The 25081-nt window shown below is 41.2% G+C and overlaps 1 protein-coding gene across 1 annotated transcript in view; it reads left to right on the top strand.

Annotated features, from left to right (window-relative positions):
- LOC133617642 (aldo-keto reductase family 1 member B1) overlaps positions 1–23990 on the top strand; it is a 30948-nt gene extending 6958 nt beyond the window's left edge. The window contains exons 3-9 of the mRNA XM_061977736.2: positions 4690–4800; positions 6933–7007; positions 11490–11606; positions 16336–16448; positions 19730–19817; positions 21754–21837; positions 23767–23990. Of these exons, the coding sequence (XP_061833720.1) occupies positions 4690–4800; positions 6933–7007; positions 11490–11606; positions 16336–16448; positions 19730–19817; positions 21754–21837; positions 23767–23835 (657 nt within the window). The 3' untranslated portion in view covers positions 23836–23990. The remainder of the gene's footprint in view (positions 1–4689; positions 4801–6932; positions 7008–11489; positions 11607–16335; positions 16449–19729; positions 19818–21753; positions 21838–23766) is intronic.
- Positions 23991–25081: the final 1091 nt, after the last annotated feature.

Below are 25081 nucleotides of genomic sequence, written 5' to 3'. Positions count from 1 at the left end.
CGACTTAATAGCTGGCCACCATACTGTCCCAAAATGTCCTCTACAATCCGTGACGTCACGCGCAGGCGTCATCATACTGAGACGTTTTCAGCAGGATATTTCGCGCAAAATTTAAAATTGCACCTTAGTAAGCTAACCCGGCCGTATTGGCATGTGTTGTAATATTAAGATTTCATCATTGATATATAAACTATCAGACTGCGTGGTCGGTAGTAGTGGGTTTCAGTAGGCCTTTAAGTAAAGTCTAAATGTCATTAAAACAGCTAACTCTATCTTTTGACACTTCTTCCACTCCCGTCCTTACACGCTACACAGCTAAATCAAATCAAATCAAATCAACTTTATTTATAAAGCACATTTAAAATTTACCACAGGGGTAGCCAAAGTGCTGTACAATGGACAGGTTAAAAGATAAAACGAGTACCGAGCAAACACAACACAACACAAACAGAACACGATAAAAAAAAAATAGAATAAATAAAAACATAAAAACATAAAAACAGGTTCACAGCAGGTGTATTATGGGGCGCCATTGCAGGATGGATATCACTCAGTGTTAAAAGCCATGGAATAAAAGTATGTTTTTAAGAGAGATTTAAAAACAGGAAGAGAGGAGGCTTGTCTAACACTCAGGGGTAGGTCGTTCCAAAGCTTGGGAGCAGCAACGGCGAAAGCTCTGTCACCTCTAAGCTTCAGCCTTGTGTCAGGGACCGTCAGTAGCAGCTGATCGGCTGATCTTAAGGATCGGGTGGGGCAGTAAGGCTGAAGGAGGTCTGAGAGATAGGTTGGCGCGAGGTTGTTTAGACATTTAAAAACAAATAAAAGGAGTTTAAAATGTATTCGATAACGCACAGGGAGCCAGTGAAGGGACACTAAAATAGGGGTGATGTGCTCACGTCTGCGGGTCTGTGTTAGCAGACGAGCAGCAGAGTTCTGCACGAGCTGCAGGCGGGCGAGGGAGGCCTGGCTAATGCCTACATACAGGGCATTACAGTAGTCAAGACGAGTCGAGATAAAGGCGTGGATTAATTTCTCAAGATCATGTCCTGATAGAAGCGGTTTCACTTTCGCTATTTGGCGTAATTGATAAAAGCTTTTTTGTACGACGCTGCTGATTTGTTTTTCGAATTTAAAATCTGAGTCGAACTTTACCCCCAGGTTTGTGACACAGTCGCTGAGATACGGGGTCAGAGTGCCGAGGTCAACGTTGGGGGAGGGAGAGCGACTTGGACCGAACAACATAACTTCTGTTTTATCTTCATTTAGGCTCAGGAAGTTAGCTGAAAGCCAGACTTTGATGTCGTGCAGGCAGTCAATAAGACGTTGAACCGTGTTATTTTGTGCCATGGGAAAATAAATCTGGCAATCATCGGCGTAAAAATGAAATGCAATACTGTACTTCCTAAAAATAGAACCAAGGGGGAGAAGGTAAAGCGCAAATAAAATTGGGGCAAGGATTTAGCCCTGGGGGACCCCATGTGGTAAAGGAGCTGTGGAAGACATAAAACTGTCTACTTTTACACAAAAACTCCTGTCGGTTAGGTACGACCGGAACCAGTTGAGGGCGGCGCCCTTAATGCCCACACAGTTCTCAAGACGAGTGATTAAGGTGATGTGGTCGACGGTGTCGAACGCAGCAGACAAATCTAAAAGCACCAGGACAACATATTTACCAGAATCAGTTGACAGGAGGATATCGTTAAAAACTTTTAGAAGCGCTGACTCTGTGCTGTGGAGGGCTTTAAAACCGGACTGGAACAGCTCAGTGATACAATTATCCTCTAAGAAGGGCAACAACTGACTGTAGACAACCTTCTCTAATATTTTGGAAATGTATGGAAGATTAGAGATAGGTCTGAGGTTAGAGAGGAGAGAGGGGTCGAGGCTTGGTTTTTTAAGTAGAGGTCGTACCACTGCATGTTTAAACTCTACTGGAACTATTCCAGAAGAGAGGCTACTATTGATAATGTTAAGGACACTTGATCCAATAGTAGCAAGTACCTCCTTAAACAGGCGAGGTGGGAGGGCATCTGCAGGAGAACCAGAGGGCTTCATATGACTAACTGTGTCACTTAAAAAAGAAAAGGACACCGGCTCAAACTGATGGAAAACAGAAGAGAAATGCAGAGGAACAGAAGGGTCATATGAAGGCTGAGATAAACTGGCTCTAGTTGACACAATTTTGTCGGTGAAAAAATTGAGACAATTTTCACAGAATTCAAAAGAAGCATCAAAACCAACAGATTTGGGAGCATCAATGACAGTGTTAATAGTTTTAAACAGAACTCTGGGGTTGTTACAGTTAGAAGATATAATCTGAGATAGATATATATTCACTTCTGCTTTTACAGTCATCTGAAAGGAAAACAGGCTTTCTTTAAAAATGGCAAAGGACACATGCAGCCTGTCTTTTTTCCATTTTCTCTCTGCTCTTCTACATACGCGCCTGGCAGCCCGAGTGACGTCATTCAACCAGGGCTGTTTAGAGCGGCGGCATTTGAAAGGTGTGATCGTGTCCAGTGTTTGTAAACAAATAGAGTTGAACCCAGAAACCAACTCTTCAGTATTCAGACATACAGAGGCTGCAGAATTATCATCACAAAGAGTCGAAAAAATTGAGGAGAACAGAGCAGGAGACGAAGAATTAAACATGCGAGAGCGTCGGGGTCAATTTAACTGGACATTGCGTGGGAATATCAAACAGGATCGGCATGTGATCAGAGAACACAGCGTCGCAAATGTCCAAATTAAAAACACACAAACCATACGAGAGCACTAAATCGAGTGTATGCCCGCATTCATGTGTAGAACCACACACAGACTGTACAAAGTTAAATGAGTCGATTATATTCAGGAAGCTCCTGGAAAGCGGCTCGCCTGGACAGCAGGTGTGAATATTAAAATCACCCACAATAAGGACACGATCATATTTGGGCAGGATTTCAGCCAGAAATTCAGAAAAGTCAGTTATAAAGTCTTTGTGGTACTTGGGTGGTCGATAGATGACGGCACACAGGACGACATCAGAAAGACCCAGTTCAAACATACACAGTTCGAAGCTTGAAAAGGAGGATTGCAGGCGGATCTGACGGCATTTAAAGTCATTTTTAAAAACGACTGCTAATCCTCCTCCTTTTCGACCGGACGGCCGTGGGGAATTAAAGTAGGAACACTCCGGAGGCAGAAGTTCATTAAGAGGGGCGGACTCACCGGCTCTCAGCCATGTCTCCGTCACACAGAGGAAGTCCAGTCCGCGGGAAGTGAAGAAATCCTTCAGGATAAACGTTTTGTTTGTCAAAGATCTTGCGTTCACAAGACCGAACCTGGCGGGGGCCAGCACGTCCAAGGCCGCAGTTAATCCGGGTGGGGCCCGACACACAGCCCGCAGGTGGCGGGAATCCACCCCGCGCCTCCGGGGGCGGGGACAGCAGGAGCGACGGCGGCAAGCCTCTTCCTCCAAACCAACGATAGGAACCAACCAGGAGCCGATGGGATCGAGCGAGCGTGGGTGCAGGAGGAGACCGGATACCGCACCATTCCTCCTTCGGGAAGCGACGGGAAGCCGGGCTAGGAGTGCCCTAACTTTCACCAGCTGGCCGCCACGTTTACCGCGGCGCCGGAGACGCTTCCGCCGGGGGAGAGGAGCCAGGGGGCGGGAAAGGAAGGCAGGAATCTGGCCAGGTGAAAAAGCTGACTGGGACGTCGAAAAACCAACGTCGAAGTTGATCATATCAGTGGGAGAGGGGCAAAGATCCAACAGTGTTTGGCGGTCATACACAAGCAGTGAGCTGACAGAGACGAAAATAGACGCAAACAACACAAAAACGAACAGAGCTGACAGCGAGAGACGGCAGGCCAAAGCACATACTGGCGCCATCTTGGTCGGGGGCGTGGTTTGTCTCAAAACTCTAACAATTTCATGTCTCTTCCGATTGGCCTACAACAAAGATGACGGGGAGAAGACACGGTCGAAAGTGAGCCACGTAAATAAGACCACCCACAAAACGGCGCATCCTGAAGCGACTGTCAGAAAGTGACTTGAAGATGATCTGTAAAACATCTATGCAACATTTTGACCAAAGGGCCACCATCACATGTTATATAAGGAAGTGTTTTCAATTTAGAAAAATATCGTAATATGACCCCTTTAATGCGGCTTATAATCCAGTGCGCCTTTTGTATGAAAATAGACCCGCTCATTGGCAGTGCGCCTTATAATCCGGTGCACCCTTTGGTCCGGATAATACGGTAATAGGATTTAAATTCAGATGGAGCATGAAGGAAAAAATCAGTCTTTCTCATCAGTGTGAATGTTGTATGTACATTGGAACACATTTAAGTCGACATACCTTGCACTGACTGACTCATGTCGACATTAGTGGTTGTTGACATCAGCAAAACTTTCCATTGCTTGCACATTTTCTTGTGACTTTGTTCAGAGACATGAGATAATAAAGGATGTTTTGCTGGTCAACATACGTGGTCGACCACTTTTGTCGATATAAAATTAGAGGCTTATTTTTACTTTCAGTTATGTTTTATGTCTTGACCTAAATGTCTTCCACTGTCAATAAACTCCTGTCTTTTGTCCTTCTTCCTGTTCTGGTATTTTTTCCCTCAGTCAGTCTTCAAAATAAAAGCAAGCCAATAAAAGTCAAGTTATTGGAAGTTGACTGTCTGTCTTTGCAGTGCACTTGTTGTTCGCTTGAAGACATCCCAAAGTGCTTCAATACATCACTGACAGAACTGCAGCTGGACTACTTGGACCTGTTTCTGCTGCAGTGCACGGCTGGACTCAAAGTTAGTCTTTATTGTTTATCTATATAGTGTTTATTTCTCTCTTTTTAATATCCACTGTGTACAATGTATGTACAATATATTTACAATTTATGTACAGTACACCGTATGTACAGTACAATGTGTATGAACAATGTATGTGCAAAATATGTACATTATATATGTACAATGTATGCACAGATGGAGACGGAAATTAATATGATTCCATTTTGATACTACTTTCGATTCCACTTAATGGTTCTTATTGATTCTCATTTGACATAAGGATAGCAAACGAGTTTACTTTGTTTGGTTTAGAAAAAAAACATCTGCATACAAACTCAAAAGTGAGGTCCTAAAAGACCCACCACCTCGATGGGATGCCAGAAAAAATATTTTGTTTTGGAAATAAGTATAATATAACAATAAAATAAATATTCTACTGTAGTAATAAACATAATACAACATAAATTATTATGTAACAAATGACAAAAATGTTAAGTAACATGTTGGACATTTTTCAAATAGAAAGTATTATTTTTCCTAAATGTACAGTGTACATGCTTGGGGTGAAACACAAGTACAATTCCGTCAGTCAAAGACAAATACAAGAAAAGGTCGTGTGTTTAGGCTGAGGATCTTTTAAGGCCTCATTGTTGTGTTTAATACTCATGTTTATTTGTTCTAAATTAAACAATGTTGATGCTAATAAACTTGTTTGCTATCCTTTTTTTCCAAATGGCATTCGACAAAGAACCAAACCATTAAGCATAAAAAAATAAATAAATACATTTAACAAAAAAAAATATATATATATATATATATATATATATGCAGCTGAGATAGGCTCTAGCACCCCCCACGACCCCAAAAGGGACAAGCAGTAGAAAATGGATGAATATACATATACATATATATATATATATATATATATATATATATATATATATATATATATATATAGGGACGGCATGGCGCAGTGGAAGAGTGGCCGTGCGCAACCCGAGGGTCCCTGGTTCAATCCCCACCTAGTGCCAACCTCGTCATGTCCGTTGTGTCCTGAGCAAGACACTTCACCCTTGCTACTGATGGGTGCTGGTTAGCGCCTTGCATGGCAGCTCCCTCCATCAGTGTGTGAATGTGTGTGTGAATGGGTAAATGTGGAAGTAGTGTCAAAGCGCTTTGAGTACCTTGAAGGTAGAAAAGCGCTATACAAGTACAACCCATTTATCATATATATATATATATATATATATATATATATATATATATATATATATATATATATATATATATATATATATATATATATATATATATATATATATATATATATATATACATATATACATGCATACATACACATACATGCCTACATCTATCCATACATACAGTACATACACAGACACAGAGACACGGGCACACGCACCTAGATAAACCAACAAATCCATACACAGGCCGGCAGGGCAGCGATCAGGCCCCGGCACCCACCGTCCACCGAGAACCAGCCGATCAATTTACCCCTCCCCCCAGGGACAACCCACGACAAGCCCGCTCCCACACGACAGCACGACATCGGGCGTGAAGGGCGGTGCGGCAGAGCGCAAGAGCAGGTTCGGGCCGACACCCGACAGCCAACCAACACGACAATAAACGAGAACAAAGCCGGCAAGTTCGCCAGCCCCAACAACCACCACGTGCACACGCTGCCACAAATCACAACATCGGCCACGCCCCCGCACCAGACCCAGCAGCCACGGGCGCCCACACCACAAACAAATGGCACCAGAAACAGCGGCTGCAAAACCACCAGAAAACCAGAACCACCCGATCAAATCAAAGCGATCGTGAAACCGCGACCGACAACCACACGCCAACAGGATCATGGAGACCAGCTAGCGCCAGCTCGCCAGTCAGCCCAAACGCCAACACGCAAACAAGAGACATCAACACCTCCCCCAATCCAAACCTGCACAAACGCAACACCTCCCAAACAAACGAGACACAGCACCTACACCACCCAACAGGAAGCAAAACCCGCACAATGCCACACAAACATAAAAATAAAAATAAATAAATAACATTGTGTTGCTTTTTAATGTGCTTACTAATTGATAAGTTGTTATGAATATTAATGTTATTCATTGTCTCCTTAGAAAACAAGTGATGATTTCTTCAAGAATGAAGGAACGATTTTAACTTCTGACGTCGACTACGTGGAGTTATGGAGGGTAAGGTACCTTGCTAAGTTCTGTTATTTTATATTTCATATTGTTACATTGTCTAATATATTTCATATTGCCACATTCTCTAATATATTTTATGTTACCACATTGTATTATATAATTATTATTATATTTCATATAATAATCATATAACAAGCTTGCTTACGCACAAAAACCTGGCATACGCCCTTTTTCACGGCAATATTGAGATGTATCAAGACTGACGTTGACGTAGAAATGTGCGCTGCCTCACGCCGACTTCATAGCGTCTGTACACACGTTTCTACAGGCTGTGTATATTTTGGCGACACACAGAGGTGGGCTTTGCCAACATTTGATGTCAACAATGTAAAACAATGTTTTTCTGGGGACATCTGGAATCTGTCCTTAAGGGGGGAAACTATCATGATCCATTGCCCAGATCATGTTTTATCTTAGTTTGGAGACTGACTTCTTTCACTCTGCAGTTTCTGTCCTTACTGAGCAGCGGGTGCTGTTGAGCCCCTCCACCGTCTTACTCACAGTGCACGTTGCACTAGCCTCGCGCCAGTGCCAGCTCGCGAGCTAGCGAGCTAACAAGGTAACAAGCTGCATTTAATGGCAGATAATTTTAATGTTTATTTTTATTTAGTTTTTAACAACAAACATACACTTATAATGCACACAGGTTTACAAACTATTGTCATTAGTGGCAACGATTGGAACTACATCTGCAGGTGTAGAGAGTAGCTTCTCCTGTTTAAAGCGGCTCAATCCAAAAACATGCACCTGGGGATAGGTTGATTGGCAACACTAGATTGGCCCTAATGTGTGAATGTGAGTGTGAATGTTGTCTGTCTATCTGTGTTGGCCCTGCGATGAGGTGGTGACTTGTCCAGGGTGTACCCCGCCTTCCGCCCAAATACAGCTGAGATAGGCTCCAGCACCCCCCGTGACCCCGAAAGGGACAAGCGGTAGAAAATGGATGGATAGATGGAATTCTTACACCCGCAACACCATGGGCCAAGGCCGTTTAAGTAGCCTAGCTCTGCTGGCCATTGAGAGGACACTTGTCAAATCCCTGGAAAAGACGCCTTCTTAGTACGACAGGGTCACATATCACTTTCTTAAAAAGGAACAGAGAGTAGAATTTACGTATAAATAAACCAACACATTTTATGATGTAGGCCAAAATTGAGCTTCCCCTCCTTGAGAGACCAGCACCCGCCACTGGCCTGACGGTATCCCTTACCACTGGTGTCCACCAGTGGGTTCTGGGAATACCACCACAGCAGGCACCAACCACCTTAGGGCCACAGCTCTGATCAGCTGCCTCGACAATAGAGGCACAGAACATGGTCCACTCGGACTCAATGTCCAGCGCCTCCCTTGTAACATGTTCGAAGTTCTTCAGGAGGTGGAAATTCAAACTCTCTCTGACGGTAGACTCTGCCAGACGTTCCCAGCAAACTCTCATTATGCGTTTGGGCCTACCAGGTCTGTCCGGCATCCTCCCCCACCATCGGAGCTGACTCACCACCAGGTGGTGATCGGTTGAAAGCTCCGCCCCTCTCTTCACCCGAGTGTCCAAAACATGAGACCACAAATCCGATGACACAACAATAAAGTCGATCATGAACTGCGAAATAGGGCATACTTGCCAACCTTGAGACCTCCAATTTCTTTATTTATATATATATATATAAATAAATAAAAGAAATACTTGAATTTCAGTGTTCATTTATTTACACATTTACACACACATAACACTCATCTACTCATTGTTGAGTTAAGGGTTGAATTGTCCATCCTTGTTCTATTCTCTGTCACTATTTCAGAACACACACATTATACAAATATACATTATAAAATCAATAAGAAAACGGGAGCTCTAATTTGGGAGTCTAAATTAGGATCAGAAGTTCCTATATAAACATTGCGCACTCACGTCGCCTTTTTGTATTGATTACTGCAGCTGTCCACTGGATTCATTCACAAATACAAACTACAACTCACAAACACTTTAGAGTTAGGCTCCACCATCAGAATGTGTACTTAAACTTATAAAGATCACATGGATATTATTCAGTGAGTTGATTCACCAAAACTAACCTGTTATACAGGAGGAAAAAGCACACAGGACGTTTCAATTGTTCACAGACTGGTCGCGCTCATCAGAATGACAAGACACTTCCGGTCTGCAGGTGATAGCATTTAATTGGGAAGAAACGCCCTACTGCCCCCTACTGACCAATGTGAATACTGATAAATCTGTAATGACAGCTCCAAAAACGAATTCAAACCACAAAATAAAATAAATAAATCAACACAAAAATGTGACACATTATGGGTGGGTCACATATGCATGTACAGTAGATGGCAGTATTGTCCTGTTTAAAAGTGTCACAACATTGCTGTTTACGGCAGACGAACTGCTTTACGGGGGACGAAAACTTGACTGCTGTTGTTGTGTGTTGTTACCGCGCTGGGAGGACGTTAATGAAACTGCCTAACAATAAACACACATAAGAAACCAAGAACTCGCCCTCGATCATTAGCTGTTTATATGGTGGGAAAGCGGACGTGAGAACAGGCTGTCAACACGTCACTCAGGTCCGCATGGAGCTGCAGGGGGCGTGGCCTCCAGCTCCGCCTGAATTTCGGGAGATTTTCGGGAGAAAATTTGTCCCGGGAGGTTTTCGGGAGAGGCGCTGAATTTCGGGAGTCTCCCGGAAAATCCGGGAGGGTTGGCAAGTATGGCTTAGGGTGTTCTGTTGCCAAGTGCACATATGGACACCCTTATATTTGAACATGGTGTTTGTCATGGACAATCTGTGAAGAGCACAAAAGTCCCATAACAAAACACCACTTTGGTTCAGATCAGGGCGGCCGTTTCTCACCATCACACCTCTCCAGGTCTCACTGTTGTTGCCAACGTGAGCATTGAAGTCCCCCAGTAGAACAAGGGAATCACCTGAGACAGCACTTTCCAGTACTGCCTCTGGAGACTCCAAAAAGGGCGGCTACTCTGAACTACAGTTTGGTGCGTAAGCACAAACAACAGTCACGAACCCCCCAACCCCCCACCCACCCACCCGGAGGCGGTGGGAAACTACCCTCTCGTACACCGGGTTAAACTGTAACATACAGGCTCTCAGCCGTGGGGCAACAAATATTGCCATCCCCGCTCGTTGCCTCTCACTGCTGGCAACGCTCGACTGAAAGAGAGTCCAGCCCCTCTCGAGAAGACTGGTTCCAGAGCCCTTGATGTGCGTCGAGGTGAGACCAACTAGATCTAGCCGTAACTTCTCCACCTCGCACACCAGCTCATGCTCCTTCCCCCCCCCCAGCAAGGTGATGTTCCACGTCCCAAGCACTAGCTTCTGCAGCTGAGGATCAGACCGCCAAGGGACCTGCCTTTGGCTGCCGGCCAGCTTACAAAGCCCCTCCTATGGGTGGTGTGCTCATTGGAGGGAGGCCCTGGTGACCCGCGTCTGGGCGAGGGAAACCTGGATCCTTATATATGTCTCATCATAGTAGTCTTTGATGATGCTTAATGTTTAATCATTAATTATAAATGATCTATATTTTAAAATGATTTATGTTTAATAATGTTTAACATTTAACAATGATTAACGTTCGATAATGATGAACATTTTATAGTGATTAACATTTAATAATGATTGATGTTTAATAATGATTGATGTTTAATAATGATTGACGTTTAATAATGATTGACCTTTAATAATGATTGACGATTAGTAATGATTAACATTTAATAATGATTGACGTTTAATAATGATTGACATTTAGTAATGGTTAACATTTAATAATGGTTAAAATTAAATAATGATTAACTTTTATAACGATTAGTATTTGATGATGATCACTTGTAATGATTATTAACATTTAACAATGACTGACATTCAATAGTGATTCATGTTTAATAATGACTAACATATATTAATGATTAACATTTGTTAATGATTAACATTGCCATGTTTAATCACAACACTCCACAGTTTTTTTTCTATACTCTCGAAAACTCGCCCATATTTTAGTCATCCTTACTAAAATGTCAGGGAATGTTCAAAGTTTCATTCCACAAGCTTGTAAACCTTTTTGTAATTGCAATCAACGATCTCATCTCTCACCAGCATCCATAAAATCCTACCTTATTGTAAGATGTAATGTAATGTGTACTCTTATGTCATGTAGTGTAATGTGTCCGAATATGTAATAATGTGAAGTGAATTACATTTATATAGCGCTTTTCTCTAGTGATTCAAAGCGCTTTACATTGTGAAACCAATGATCTAAGTTACATTTAAACCAGTGTGTGTGGCACTGGGAGCAGGTGGGTAAAGTGTCTTGCCCAAGAGCACAACGACAGTGACTTGGACGGCGGAAGCGGAGATCGAACCCGGAACCCTAAAGTTGTTGCCACGCCGCATGTACTAAGTTAATCTGTACTAATGTGTTTGTGCTGTGTTCCTAATTATACTGCAGGCCATGGAAGCACTGCAGGCTTCAGCGAAAGTTAAGAACATTGGAGTTTCCAACTTCAACATCATGCAGTTGAACAAACTTCTTCATCTTTGCAAAATTCCTCCTGCTGTCAATCAGGTACAGTATTTTAATCATAACTGTATGCATATTCAAAATCAACAAATATTATAACCATTATTAAGACATATTCCTCCCATAAGAGCTAATCCAAGTAAAAACTGTTAATTTGTCTACAAAACCCAAAGCCAGTGAAGTTGGCACGATGTGTAATTCGTAAATAAAAACAAAATAAATGATAAATGGGTTGTACTTGTATAGCGCTTTTCTACCTTCAAGGTACTCAAAGCGCTTTGACACTACTTCCACATTTACCCATTCACACACACATTCACACACTGATGGAGGGAGCTGCCATGCAAGGCGCTAACCAGCACCCATCAGGAGCAAGGGTGAAGTGTCTTGCTCAGGACACAACGGACATGACGAGGTTGGTACTAGGTGGGGATTGAACCAGGGACCCTCGGGTTGCGCACGGCCACTCTCCCACTGCGCCACGCCGTCCCTAAATACAATGATTTGCAAATCCTTTTCAACTTATATTCAATTGAATAGACTGCAAAGACAAGATATTTAATGTTCGAACTGAGAAACATTTTTTTTTTCCCCCAAATAATCATTAACTTAGAATTTAATGGCAACAACACATTACAAAAAAGTTGGCACAGGGGCATTTTTACCAATGTGTTACATTGCTTTTACTTTTAACAACACTCAGTAAACGTTTGGGAACTGAAGAGACCAATTTTTGAAGCTTTTCAGGTGGAATTCTTTCCCATTCTTGCTTGATGTACAGCTTAAGTTGTTCAACAGTCGGGGGTCTCAGTTGTGGTATTTTAGGCTTCATATTGCGGCACACATTTTCAATGGGAGACAGGTCTGGACTACAGGCAGGCCAGTCTAGTACCCGCACTCTTTTACTACAAAGCCACGCTGTTGTAACACGTGCAGAATGGGGCTTGGCATTGTCTTGCTGAAATAAGCAGGGGCGTCCATAAAAAAAACATTGCTTGGATGACAACATATATTGCTCCAAAACCTGTATTTACCTTTCAGCATTAATGGTGCCTTCACAGATGTGTAAGTTACCCATGCCTTGAGCACTAAATCACAGATTCTGGCTTTTCAGAATCAGAATCAAAATCAGAAATACTTTATTAATCCCCAAGGGGAAATTTAAATTTTCAGCACAATCCCATTCAAGATCAGACAAACATTACAGGGAGACAGAACAGGATCGCTGACGGGTCTGCCAACTTCCGGCGACCCTTACAAAAACGCTGACATACAGGTAAACAATGGGGGGCGGGGGGGTTGGTCTAAGTCTGGGCCCCTGGAGAGGGGGTCCAGACTGAGGCCAAGGGTAAAAACAACTCATAGCCATAGCACACATCAAGAACACAAAGGACATTAAAGACATTAAAAGAGCAGAGCTGATGCAACCAGCCACTTCTACATACAGCTATGAATAAAAAGTCAAAGAAACATATACACTGTGGTGGCCTCTGCGGTGTTCCTCGCCATCGTCTGCTGGGGTGGAGGGCGCATGGCCTCCACCCCAGGAGTAGACCCAACAAAGCAACCAAGAGAGCCGACTCCACTCTCGGCCGCCCACTAACTCGGCCAGTGTCCAGTCCGCATGGATGAGCGAGGATGCGTCTAAGGCAGGGGTGGGCAATTAATTTTTACCGGGGGCCGCATGAGCAACCTGAGCACTGCTGGAGGGACACATCGACAATATTTCAATAAAATTTTGCTCAAATTATTTTTGGTATACCGTAAGATAAATAATAATAATAATAATAATAATAATTTCATTTAACCTAAGTTAACTTTATACAAAAGCAGATTGCTTTTGATGGTTTTATTTTTAACACTGTCTTACACAACACTTCCTGATGTATAATACAATGCAAAAATGTCCATTTCTGTCACTTTATCCTGCATCCTCTTTAAAAGTCCAACATTTTTCCCCGTCAGATTTGGACAACCATCTGTTGTCACACCTGCCAGCTTGTCCCATTTCAGTCCTAATATGTCCAAACACGCATTTACCTATGTGAACAAGTCATTACCTGTGGTTGTCTCTTTAATTGACTGCATGGCTGCCAGCTCCTCCGTGATTTGAAAGTCTGCAGTTATCCCACGTAAGAAGATGAGCAGCTGGGCGGTGTTACGTACATCGCAGCTCTCATCCAAAGCCAGCGAAAAACAGTCAAAGTCGGCCGTTCTGTTCTTCAGCTGAAGCTCCAAGTTTCCAGCGATGGTCTCAACCCGCCTTGTTACAGTGCGTCGGGAGAGTGACACGTTCTCAAATGTGCCCCTCTTCTCCGGGCATATCAGCACAACAGAGTCCAATAAGCACTCCTTAATAAACTCTCCGTCAGAAAACGTCTTACTTTTTCTGGAGATTTTGTGAGAAATTACGAAACTTGTCCTGACGGCTGCATCTCTGGGAGTGTGAAATTTGGCAAAAAGTTTTTGTTGGGTTTGCGGTTTTACCATCAACGCATCAGCCTCCCTTGCGCGCGCTTCATCAGACAGATTCCGGTATTTTTCCTCGTGCTTCGTCGTGTAGTGGCGATTCAAATTATATTCTTTAAACACAGCAACCTGTGTACCACGAATTAAACACACGGCTTTACCTTTAATTTCTGTTAAGAAATACTTGGCAGTCCATGTCTTGTTGAAAACACGGCATCCGTCATCAACTTTTCTCTTTTTAGCGTCTCGGAGATAACCGGGCATCACTTGTCGCTGTGCACCTTCACTCACAGGTTACACACGGACATACGCCCATAAATAACACTTTTCAAAATAAAAGCAGCACAGTTGTATTGCACGCACGACATAGATGTTTTTTTAAATTTATTTTGTAATTTGTGATTGCCGCTGTTCACATTCACTCACAATCGCGCACAAGCATACGTCCACACGGAAGTAATACAAATAACGCTTTTCAAAACAAAAGCAGCACCGTTGTATTGCACACTCGCCATAGATACTTTTTTAAATGTATTTTGTAATTTATGATTGGCCTCACGCGGGCCGCACAGGGACGCACAAAGGGCCGGATGTGGCCCGCGGGCCGCCGAATGCCAAGGTCTGGTCTAAGGAGACAGAGGTGTCCGATACCTGCTCATTCAGCCAAGACACTGTGAAGCCTTTCTGTCCCGGCGCTCAGTGCTAGCTCTGCGACTCCGGTGTGGCAGAGACCCAGCAGCTGGTCTCCATGGCCAAAAGGCTCCCGAGAGGCAGATCCAGAAGTCCACAAAAAAGCACCGCAGAAGTCACGAAAAATGTCACCCCTTGTCACACAGTCCCAAAGGGTCCCGAACCAAAAGGCAAAAAAAAATTATATATATATATATATATATATATATATATATATATATATATATATATATATATATATATATATATATATATATATATATAATGCCCTGCGATGAGGTAGCGACTTGTCCAGGGTGTACCCCGCCTTCCGCCCGATTGTAGCTGAGATAGGCTCCAGCGCCCCCCGCGACCCCAAAGGGAATAAGCGGTAGAAAATGGATGGATGGATGGATATATATATAATAACACGTGAAAACAAGAGGGAAACACAAAAGGATGACACAAGAGCACAGAACTCATGCCAACAGCAGCCACGACAGCGGCGCCATCTTGGAAAAAAAACTTTGAACTTTGCGTCTCGAACAGTCCGGATTGTTCTTTTCTTCTTTGGTCCGGAGGACATGACATCCACAGTTTCCAAAAACTATTTGAAATGTGGACTCGTCAGACCACAGAACACTTTTCCACTTTGCATCAGTCCATCTTAGATGAGCTCGGACCCAGGGAAGCCGGCGGAATTTCTGGGTGTTGTTGATAAATGGCTTTCGCTTTGCATAGTAGAGTTTTAACTTGCACTTACAGATGTAGCGACAAACTGTAGTTACTGACAGTGGTTTTCTGAAGTGTTCCTGAGCCCATGTGGTGATATTCTTTACACACTGATGTCGGTTTTTGATGCAGTGCCGCCTGAGGGATCGAAGGTCCGTAATATCATCGCTTACGTACAGTGATTTCCCCAGATTCTTTGAACCTTTTGATGATATTACAGACCGTAGATGGTGAAATCTCTAAATTATTTGCAATAGCTCATTGAGAAATGTTGTTCTTAAACTGTTCGACAATTTGCTCATGCATTTGTTCACAAAGTGGTGATCCTCGCCCCATCCTTGTTTGTGAATGACTGAGCATTTCATGGAAGCTGCTTTTATACCCAATCATGGCACCCACCTGTTCCCAATTAGCCTGTTCACCTGTGGGGTGGTCCAAATAAGTGTTTGATGAGCATTCCTCAACTTTCTCAGTCTTTTTTTGCCACTTGTGCCAGCTTTTTTGAAACATGTTGCAGGCATCAAATTCCAAATGAGCTAATATATGCAAAAAATAACAAAGTTTACCAGTTCGAACGTTAAGTATCTTGTCTTTGCAGTCTATTCAATTGAATATTGGTTGAAAATTATTTGCAAATTATTGCATTTTGTTTTTTATTTACGATTCTGACCCTTTGTTGTGCTTGAAAGAAGAGAACATTCTTGTATTTTTTTATGAATTGATTGAAGAAATATAATGTATAATATTTGACATGCTACTATTAAAGTTTTACAATTGCATTTAAAATCAACTTTAAAGTTCAGACTGTTTTTTTACATTTTTACAACAAATAATGACCAAATCAATGAATATAACAAAGTGAAGTTATCAAAAGAGATACAAATCAATTTGTGTGCATGGTTAGGTGGAGCTTCATCCTTACCTGACCCAGGAAGAACTGATCAAGTTCTGTAAAGGCACAAATATTGTTCTCATAGCCTGCCGACCCTTTGGCTCGCCTGCAAGAACACCACGACTGTAAGTTTTCATATTTACTTCATGTCAAAAACACATTTGTCACACTCACGTAAAAACACTATGCAAGCACATTTATTTCGTACATCCCAAACCACGTGGAATTGAAGGCACCTGTTGCAGTGGCTAGGCACTCGCTCATTAATTACGCTAATCATATTTAAATTAGCCATGAGCCTGAGATCCCCCACGCTGCACCGTCAGAAAACACATAATGAGCAAGATGGCAAAAAAGAAGAATTTCACCAACAATGAGTTTGAGGTGCTCTTGCTGGAGTGTAACAAAATACTTTATCCCACTAAGTTAGTGCAGCAGTGCATGTGCTGGGGAAAAAGTGTTGTTGTATATTTGTTGGTCGTATGATGGGTGATGAGCCAAGAAGGAATCGTTGAACAAATAGCTTTATTTGTTTCAGCGAGCCTCAAACTAGAACTGCAGTTTCCAAGAGAAAAAGAATGGGCCTGATTACTCTTCTGCTGTCGTCTTGGACAACTGTCCTTAAATACTTTTCCACGAAGACAGTTACTCTTTGTTGTTCTAGCCTTGGGGCCGGTCAGTCAACCTATTTCCTGTGATCGGTTTGAGTTGGGTGACCTACGACCTCTATCCTCTACTCCTACTTGTGAGGGCTTCCTACCAAATGTTGCTAATGTGTTTTCACTTCCTCCTAAAATCCAAACCTGCATTCCTTAAGATTCCAATTTCCTGGGGGCATGAGCCGCCACTCTCTGGAGAGCTTGTGATGGACATGTGCACTTTTGACCTTAGTATAATAATCCTCTAAAAGATTCTGCGACCAAATACAAACACATGCAAGCTCACGATCATATAAGAAAATGGGACATGGTATAATTCACCACAGTGTAATTTAGTACCTCACACTTTACGCACGTGTTCTTAACATGAGTACACTTTGCACGCATAGACAATCAGCGACTTGTTTGAAAGAGCTTAAGATGTAGTGAGACCAGAAAAAAACTGCAAGTCACTAACTTTCACCACTGACTCGTAATGATGCTGTAAAAACGTGATATCAAATTTGGGGGGCACATTTATTCAGTGTGCACCACGGGGATTAATATTAAAACATTTTTATGAATGTGCACAAAAGTAAATGTGTGCTATAACACACAATTGTCGTTTCTAGACATGTTTTTATTCCAAGACGGTCAAAGAATACAGAAAACAATAAATATTTCCCCCAACTCTGCGCGGCCAAAAACATGTAAAATCACAACTAAATATCTACTGGTCTTAACAGTTGGCCATCTGGCAATCTTTATTCCCTTATTTGTATGTGATCACTCTGTAAAAGCTATGAAAATAAATCAAACACAAATCAAAAAAATAAATACAATAAATCAAATCTATTAAGTAACTGTTGAACTTATTTACATGAATTATCTTGACAATCTTTACTTTGAGTGCTTTTAACATTTGTATTTTTATCATGTATATTTATTGAACCCTTTTATCATTTCCTTTCTTTACCATGTCTGAATCACGAACTAAAAAATAAATAATATATAGCAATTTGATCCTACTGTAGTTTATTAAATGTTATGTAAACTTTGAATTGCTGGCTAAGCATGACTTTTACTACAGTGCAAGGGCACCCTCTAGTGGCTGAAATACGTACTTTACAGCAGCTGCTACTGCTGTTGAGTGTATTTCAAAATAAATACAGCATTACTAGTGCAGTAAAAGGACAAAGTGGTTAGCATGTCGTCCACAAAGGCTGGCTATCTGGTTTGAATCTCTGTGTGCACTTGTGTGGGATCTTGCTTGGTACTGTGATTGCTTCCCACATTTTAAACATAGTCATGTTTGGTTAACTGGATTGTTAAATCTAAATTGTAATAAATAATAAAAATAATAAATAATAAAATAAATAATACATAATATAAAATAAATAAAATAATAATAATAATAAAATAATAATATAAAAAATAACAATAATAAAATAATAAATAATAAAACTAAATTGTTTTCTGAACGCAAGTGGGAACGTTTGTCTCGAAGTGTGACCAGTCTGAGGTGTACCTCGCCTCTTGCCAGAAGTCAGCTGGGATACACTCAGCTGACCTGCGACCCTAATGAGGATAGGCGCTATGGAAAATGAATGGATGAAAAGATAAACATTAATTCTACAATGAGGTCATGAGGTCAATAAATTCGTTTTTTTTTTTTCAGAACACCTACGAAGTAAAAATGAAGTAATACTGTATTTTTTTAATGCTACTGTGGATGTTTCTAAATATTATTTTGTTGTTTGGAACTTGAACCAGAAATTGGTTGATTGATTGATTGATTGATTGAGACTTTTATTAGTAGGTTGATACTTTGATAATTGCTCCCGATAAAAAGATCCCCCTGATCAAGAACTCCCTTGGTGCTCTGTGTGCATCTGTTAAAAGCAGCCTCAGAAACCTTGGGGTTGTCAATGTCTTTGGAGGGTCACTGTCATAAACTGACCAAAAACTGTTTTTATCACCCCAGAAATATTTCTAAAGTGAGAAATTTGCTGTCAAAATTGGATCTCGAAATGATCATTCACACGTTAATTTCATCTCGTATTGACTATTGCAATTATCTCCTCACTCTTCTCAACAAGTCAACGCTAAAGAGACTTCAGACGGTACAAAATGCAGCTGCCAGACTTTTGACCGGTGCACCCAGAACAGCCCATATCACCCCCATTTCATCCAGTCTTCATTGGCTTCCAGTCAAATTCCGCATTGAGTTTTAGTTTTTAGTCCTGACTTTCCGTGCATTGCATGGTGAGGCCCCTCAGTACATCACTGACTTGCTATGCCCCTACCCTTCAGGGCGCAGCCTCCGGTCTTAAAGCCAGGATCTTCTAAAGATTCCAAAAACTTGTTTTAAAACCCGTGGAGACCTGGCATTCCAGGCTATAGCTCCCAGACTCTGGAAGAACTTGCACCAGTCCCTCAGTAATCTTGACTGTGTTGACACTTTTAAGAAACATTTGAAAACTTCTCTTTTTAGTAAAGATTTAGTTATTGCACCTTTTAACTATCAATTCTAATCTACTTTGTATCCTTTTTATGATGTTGCCCCTGTTGTTTTAATTGAATTGTTGTTGTACTTCACCTACGTACAGCTCTTTGTGATTTTATCTGTGAAAAGCGCTTTATAAATACAATTTACTTACTTACTTTGACTGTTTCTCATCTATTGATTTTTGTTGTTGTTAATATTTAATATTTTTCAATTCAGATATATATATTTTTTAAGTGTTGGACTGTTTTTTTTCCCTCAGACTCAGAGAAGGTTCTGATCCCAATAAGCTCCTGCAGGACTCGTTCATCATCGACATCGCCAAGAAGCACAAACGCAGCCCAGCTGAGGTGAGCTGAGTGTGTGTGTGGGATGGAGGATATAGATATATATATATATATATATATATATATATATATATATATATATATTCATATAAAATTGAACCCCCCCCCACAACCAAACCTAACACCCCCCCCCCCCAAGGCCCCCACACCCCGAATTGTAAATAATTCAATGTATACACCCTGATGATTATCTTGTGTGATGACTGTATTATGATGATAGTGTATATGATAGTATATATCTGTATCATGAATCAATTTAAGTGAACCCCGACTTAAACAAGTTGAAAAACTTATTCGGGTGTTACCATTTAGTGGTCAATTGTACGGAATATGTACTTCACTGTGCAACCTACTAATAAAAGTCTCAATCAATCAATCAATCAATCAATCAATCAAGTGAATCTACAACAGGTGGATCCAATGAAGATGGAGAAACATCCGAAGCTGAAATTAATTTGTGTAGATATGAAACCTGATATTGGAGCCTTGAGTATTGGCTAATACCGATATTGATCCAATACTATATACTCATAAATACCTTTATTATTTTGTAGTCTGGACTGTTACAAAAGGTTTGATCAAGTGAAATTGGTTAAACAATGGTAGGCATGAATAACACCAACAAATGTATTATTAACTGTCTGCAATGGATTTATTTATAAGTTTAAGTGGAGTGGTAATTGTTTTGGAGGCATCTAGTGGTCGCAATAATTCATGAAGTTAAGCTCATGGCACAATAAGTTGAATGATGTGGACACGTTTGTTACTAGACACTTTCGAATATTGTTCTGTTTGTAGACTTTGTATGTTTAAGTAATATGGTGTTTGATACTTATTCATTTTGACAAATGTGTTGTTTTAGACTGCAATATTGTTCAATGGGGACGGCGTGGCGAAGTTGGTAGAGTGGCCGTGCCAGCAATCGGAGGGTTGCTGGTTACTGGGGTTCAATCCCCACCTTCTACCATCCTAGTCGCGTTCGTTGTGTCCTTGGGCAAGACACTTCACCCTTGCTCCTGATGGCTGCTGGTTAGCGCCTTGCATGGCAGCTCCCGCCATCAGTGTGTGAATGTGTGTGTGAATGGGTGAATGTGGTAATACTGTCAAAGCGCTTTGAGTACCTTGAAGGTAGAAAAGCGCTATACAAGTATAACCCATTTATCATTTATCATTTAATGAAGGATCAGAATTACATATAGTATGTCTAGCTTGTGGCAGCACGGTGGAAGAGGGGTTAGTGCGTCTGCCTCACAATACGAAGGTCCTAAACAGTCCTGGGCTCAATCCCGGGCTCGGGATCTTTCTGTGTGGAGTTTGCATGTTCTCGTGACTGCGTGGGTTCCCTCCAGGTACTCCGGCTTCCTCCCACCTCCAAAGACATGCACCTGGGGATAGGTTGATTGGCAACACTAAATTGGCCCTAGTGTGTGAATGTGAGTGTGAATGTTGTCTGTCCATCTGTGTTTGCCCTGTGATGAGGTGGCGACTTGACCAGGGTGTACCCCCGCCTTCCGCCCGATTGTAGCTGAGATAGGCTCCAGCGCCCCCCGCGACCCCGAAGGGATTAAGTGGTAGAAAATGGATGGATGGATGAATGGATGTCTAGCTCGTGTGCTATTGTGTGCTTAGCTGTTGTGTAGCTGCTCTAGCTCCTTTTGTAAATGACTTGACTAAAATACAAGAAAAGATCGACCTTGTGTTTATTGGAGGACATTCCCATGTTAACTGGCTGTCCAGGTTTGCACACGTAAATACTATATATATATATATATATATATATAAACATATAACATATAACAACATACAAACACCAATTATATTCACATTTTACACGCCAGCACATATCATCCCATATTTGTTTTTTTAATATCATACCAATATCCACTATTACCATCATATCAAGACACCCGCACTAACATGTAAACATGTTTTCTTCCAGGTACTTCTGAGGTATCATGTACAACAAGGTATTGCAGTAATTCCTAAGAGTGACAAATCTCATCATATTCTTGAAAACACGAAGGTATAGTGATTGACTTTTACTACAATAAAGTTGTATACAATGTGTTGTTTTTTGAATCTGTTAGAAAGTGAAGGCTCTGTATATTCCAGTAATCTACTACATTGTTTACAGTGATCAAAAGAAGACTGAAACAATGCAGAGTTGTATTTTAACAATGTTCTGTGGTTTACAGTTTATATTTCAAATTGTTATCCGTGTACATTCTAAGATGTAAAATGCATTTTTGTGGGTCTTTTATGTGCAGGGTACAACAATTACGGGTAATAAACGTAATTACAAAACCCAAAACTAGTGCAGTTGGCACGTTGTGTAATCGTAAATAAAAACAGAAAACAATTATTTGCAAATCTTTTTCAACCTATATTCAATTGAATAGACTGCAAAGACAAGATACTTAACTTCGAACTGGTAAACTTTGATATTTTTTGCAAATATTAGCTCATTTGGAATTTGATGCCTGCAACATGTTTCAAAAAAGCTGGCACAAGTGGCAAAAAAGACTGAGAAAGTTGAGGAATGCTCATCAAACACTTATTTGGAAGATCCCACAGGTGAACATGCTAATTGGGAACAGGTGGGTGCCATGATTGGGTATAAAAGCTTCCATGAAATGCTCGTTCATTCACAAACAAGGATGGAGCGAGGGTCACCACTTTGTGAACAAATGCGTGAGCAAATTGTTGAACAGTTTAAGAACAACATTTCTCAACCAGCTATTGCAAAGAATTTAGGATTTTACCATCTACGGTCCGTAATATCATCAAAAGGTTCAGAGAATCTGGAGAAATCACTGCATGTAAGCGGCAAGGCCAAAAACCAACATTGAATGAATCAGTGTGTAAAGGATATCACCACATGGGCTCAGGAACACTTCAGAAAACCCATGTCAGTAACTACAGTTCGTCATTATATCTGTAAGTGCAAGTTAAAACTCTTGCAGATAGTTTTTAACTTGCACTTAAAACTATCTGTTTTAAGTGCAAGTTAAAACAGATAGTTTTAACTTGCACTAAGTTGAAGGAAATGACCACAATGCTTACTGGTCATTTGTATGCCAAAGCGAAAGCCATTTATCAACAACACCCAGAAACGCAGCCGGCTTCGCTAGGCACGAGTTCATCTAAGAGTGGAAAAGTGTTCTGTGGTCTGACGAGTCCACATTTCAAATTGTGTCCTCCGGACTAAAAAGGAAAATAACATTCCGGACTGTTCTAGGCGCAAAGTTAAAAAGCCAGCATCTGTGATAGTATGGGGGTGTATTAATGCCCAAGGCATGGGTAACTTACACATCCGTGAAGGCGCCATTAATGCTGAAAGGTACATACAGGTTTTGGAGCAACATACAGTATGTTGCCATCCAAGCAATGTCTTTTTCATGGACGCTCCTGCTTATTTTAGCAAGACAATGCCAATCCACATTCTGCACATGTTACAATAGAGTGCGGGTACTAGACTGGCCTGCCTGTAGTCCAGACATGTCTCCCATTGAAAATGTGTGGCACATTATGAAGAGTCAAATACGACAACGGAGACCCCCGGACTGTTGAACAACTTAAGCTGACATCAAGCAAGAATGGGAAAGAATTCCACCTGAAAAGCTTCAAAAATTGGCCTCCTCAGTTCCCAAACGTTTACTGAGTGTTGTTAAAAGGAAAGGCCATGTAACACAGTGGTAAAAATGCCCCTGTGCCAACTTTTTTGCAATGTGTTGCTGCTATTAAATTCTAAGTTAATGAGATTTGCAAAAAAAAAAAAAATAGTTTCTTAGTTCGAACATTAAATATCTTGTCTTTACAGTCTATTCAATTGAATATAAGTTGAAAAGGATTTGCAAATCATTGTATTCTGTTTTTATTTACGATTTACACAATGTGCCAACTTCACTGGTTTTGGGTTTTGTAGTAATGATTTCAAACTTGTGCTACACAGATCTTTGACTTCAGTCTGACCGAGGAAGACATGATAAGATTGAAACGAGGACTTCAGTCTCCATCTTGACAAGGAAATCAAGCTTTTATTTCTTCCTATGGCTTTATTATCCTGTATTTGTAGACAACGTTTCTAAAATGTGTTATTAGCAAAAAGCATGTGAAAAGTTTTTACTACCAGAGAATAAAAAGTTGATAATTAAGTTAATAAAAATATAACACCTGTTTTTTGTGCAGTCTGTATTGATAATATATCCTTTCACGTAAACTTTGTAGCTATATATGTCAAACTCTTTTACTATGAAACCATGTTGATGTAACACGTGGCTTGGCATTGTCTTGCTGAAATAAGCAGGGGCATCCATGGTAACGTTGCTTGCATGGCAACATATGTTGCTCCAAAACCTGTATGTACCTTTCAGCATTAATGGCGCCTTCACAGATGTGTAAGTTACCCATGTCTTGGGCACTAATACACCCCCATACCATCACAGATGCTGGCTTTTCAACTTTGCGCCTATAACAATCCGGATGGTTCTTTTCCTCTTTGGTCCGGAGGACACGACGGCCACAGTTTCCAAGAACAATTTGAAATGTGGACTCGTCAGACCACAGAACACTTTTCCACTTTGTATGAGTCCATCTTAGATGAGCTCAGGCCCAGCGAAGCCGACGGCGTTTCTGGGTGTTGTTGATGAACGGTTTTCGCCTTGCATAGGAGAGTTTTAACTTGCACTTACAGATGTAGCGACCAACTGTAGTTACTGACAGTGGGTTTCTGAAGTGTTCCTGAGCCCATGTGGTGATATCCTTTACACACTGATGTCGCTTGTTGATGTAGTACAGCCTGAGGGATCGAAGGTCACGGGCTTAGCTGCTTACGTGCAGTGATTTCTCCAGATTCTCTGAACCCTTTGATGATATTACGGAGCGTAGATGGTGAAATCCCTAAATTCCTTGCAATAGCTGGTTGAGAAAGGTTTTTCTTAAACTGTTCAACAATTTGCTCACGCATTTGTTGACAAAGTGGTGACCCTCGCCCCATCCTTGTTTGTGAATGACTGAGCATTTCATGGAATCTACTTTTATACCCAATCATGGCACCCACCTGTTCCCAATTTGCCTGTTCACCTGTGGGATGTTCCAAATAAGTGTTTGATGAGCATTCCTCAACTTTATCAGTATTTATTGCCACCTTTCCCAACTTCTTTGTCACGTGTTGCTGTCATCAAATTCTAAAGTTAATGTTTATTTGCAAAAAAAAAAATGTTTATCAGTTTGAACATCAAATATGTTGTCTTTGTAGCATATTCAAC

Source organism: Nerophis lumbriciformis, linkage group LG18, assembly GCF_033978685.3.
Source record: "Nerophis lumbriciformis linkage group LG18, RoL_Nlum_v2.1, whole genome shotgun sequence".
In the NCBI taxonomy this organism is placed as follows: domain Eukaryota; kingdom Metazoa; phylum Chordata; class Actinopteri; order Syngnathiformes; family Syngnathidae; genus Nerophis; species Nerophis lumbriciformis.
This window is presented reverse-complemented; position numbering and strand designations above follow the sequence as displayed.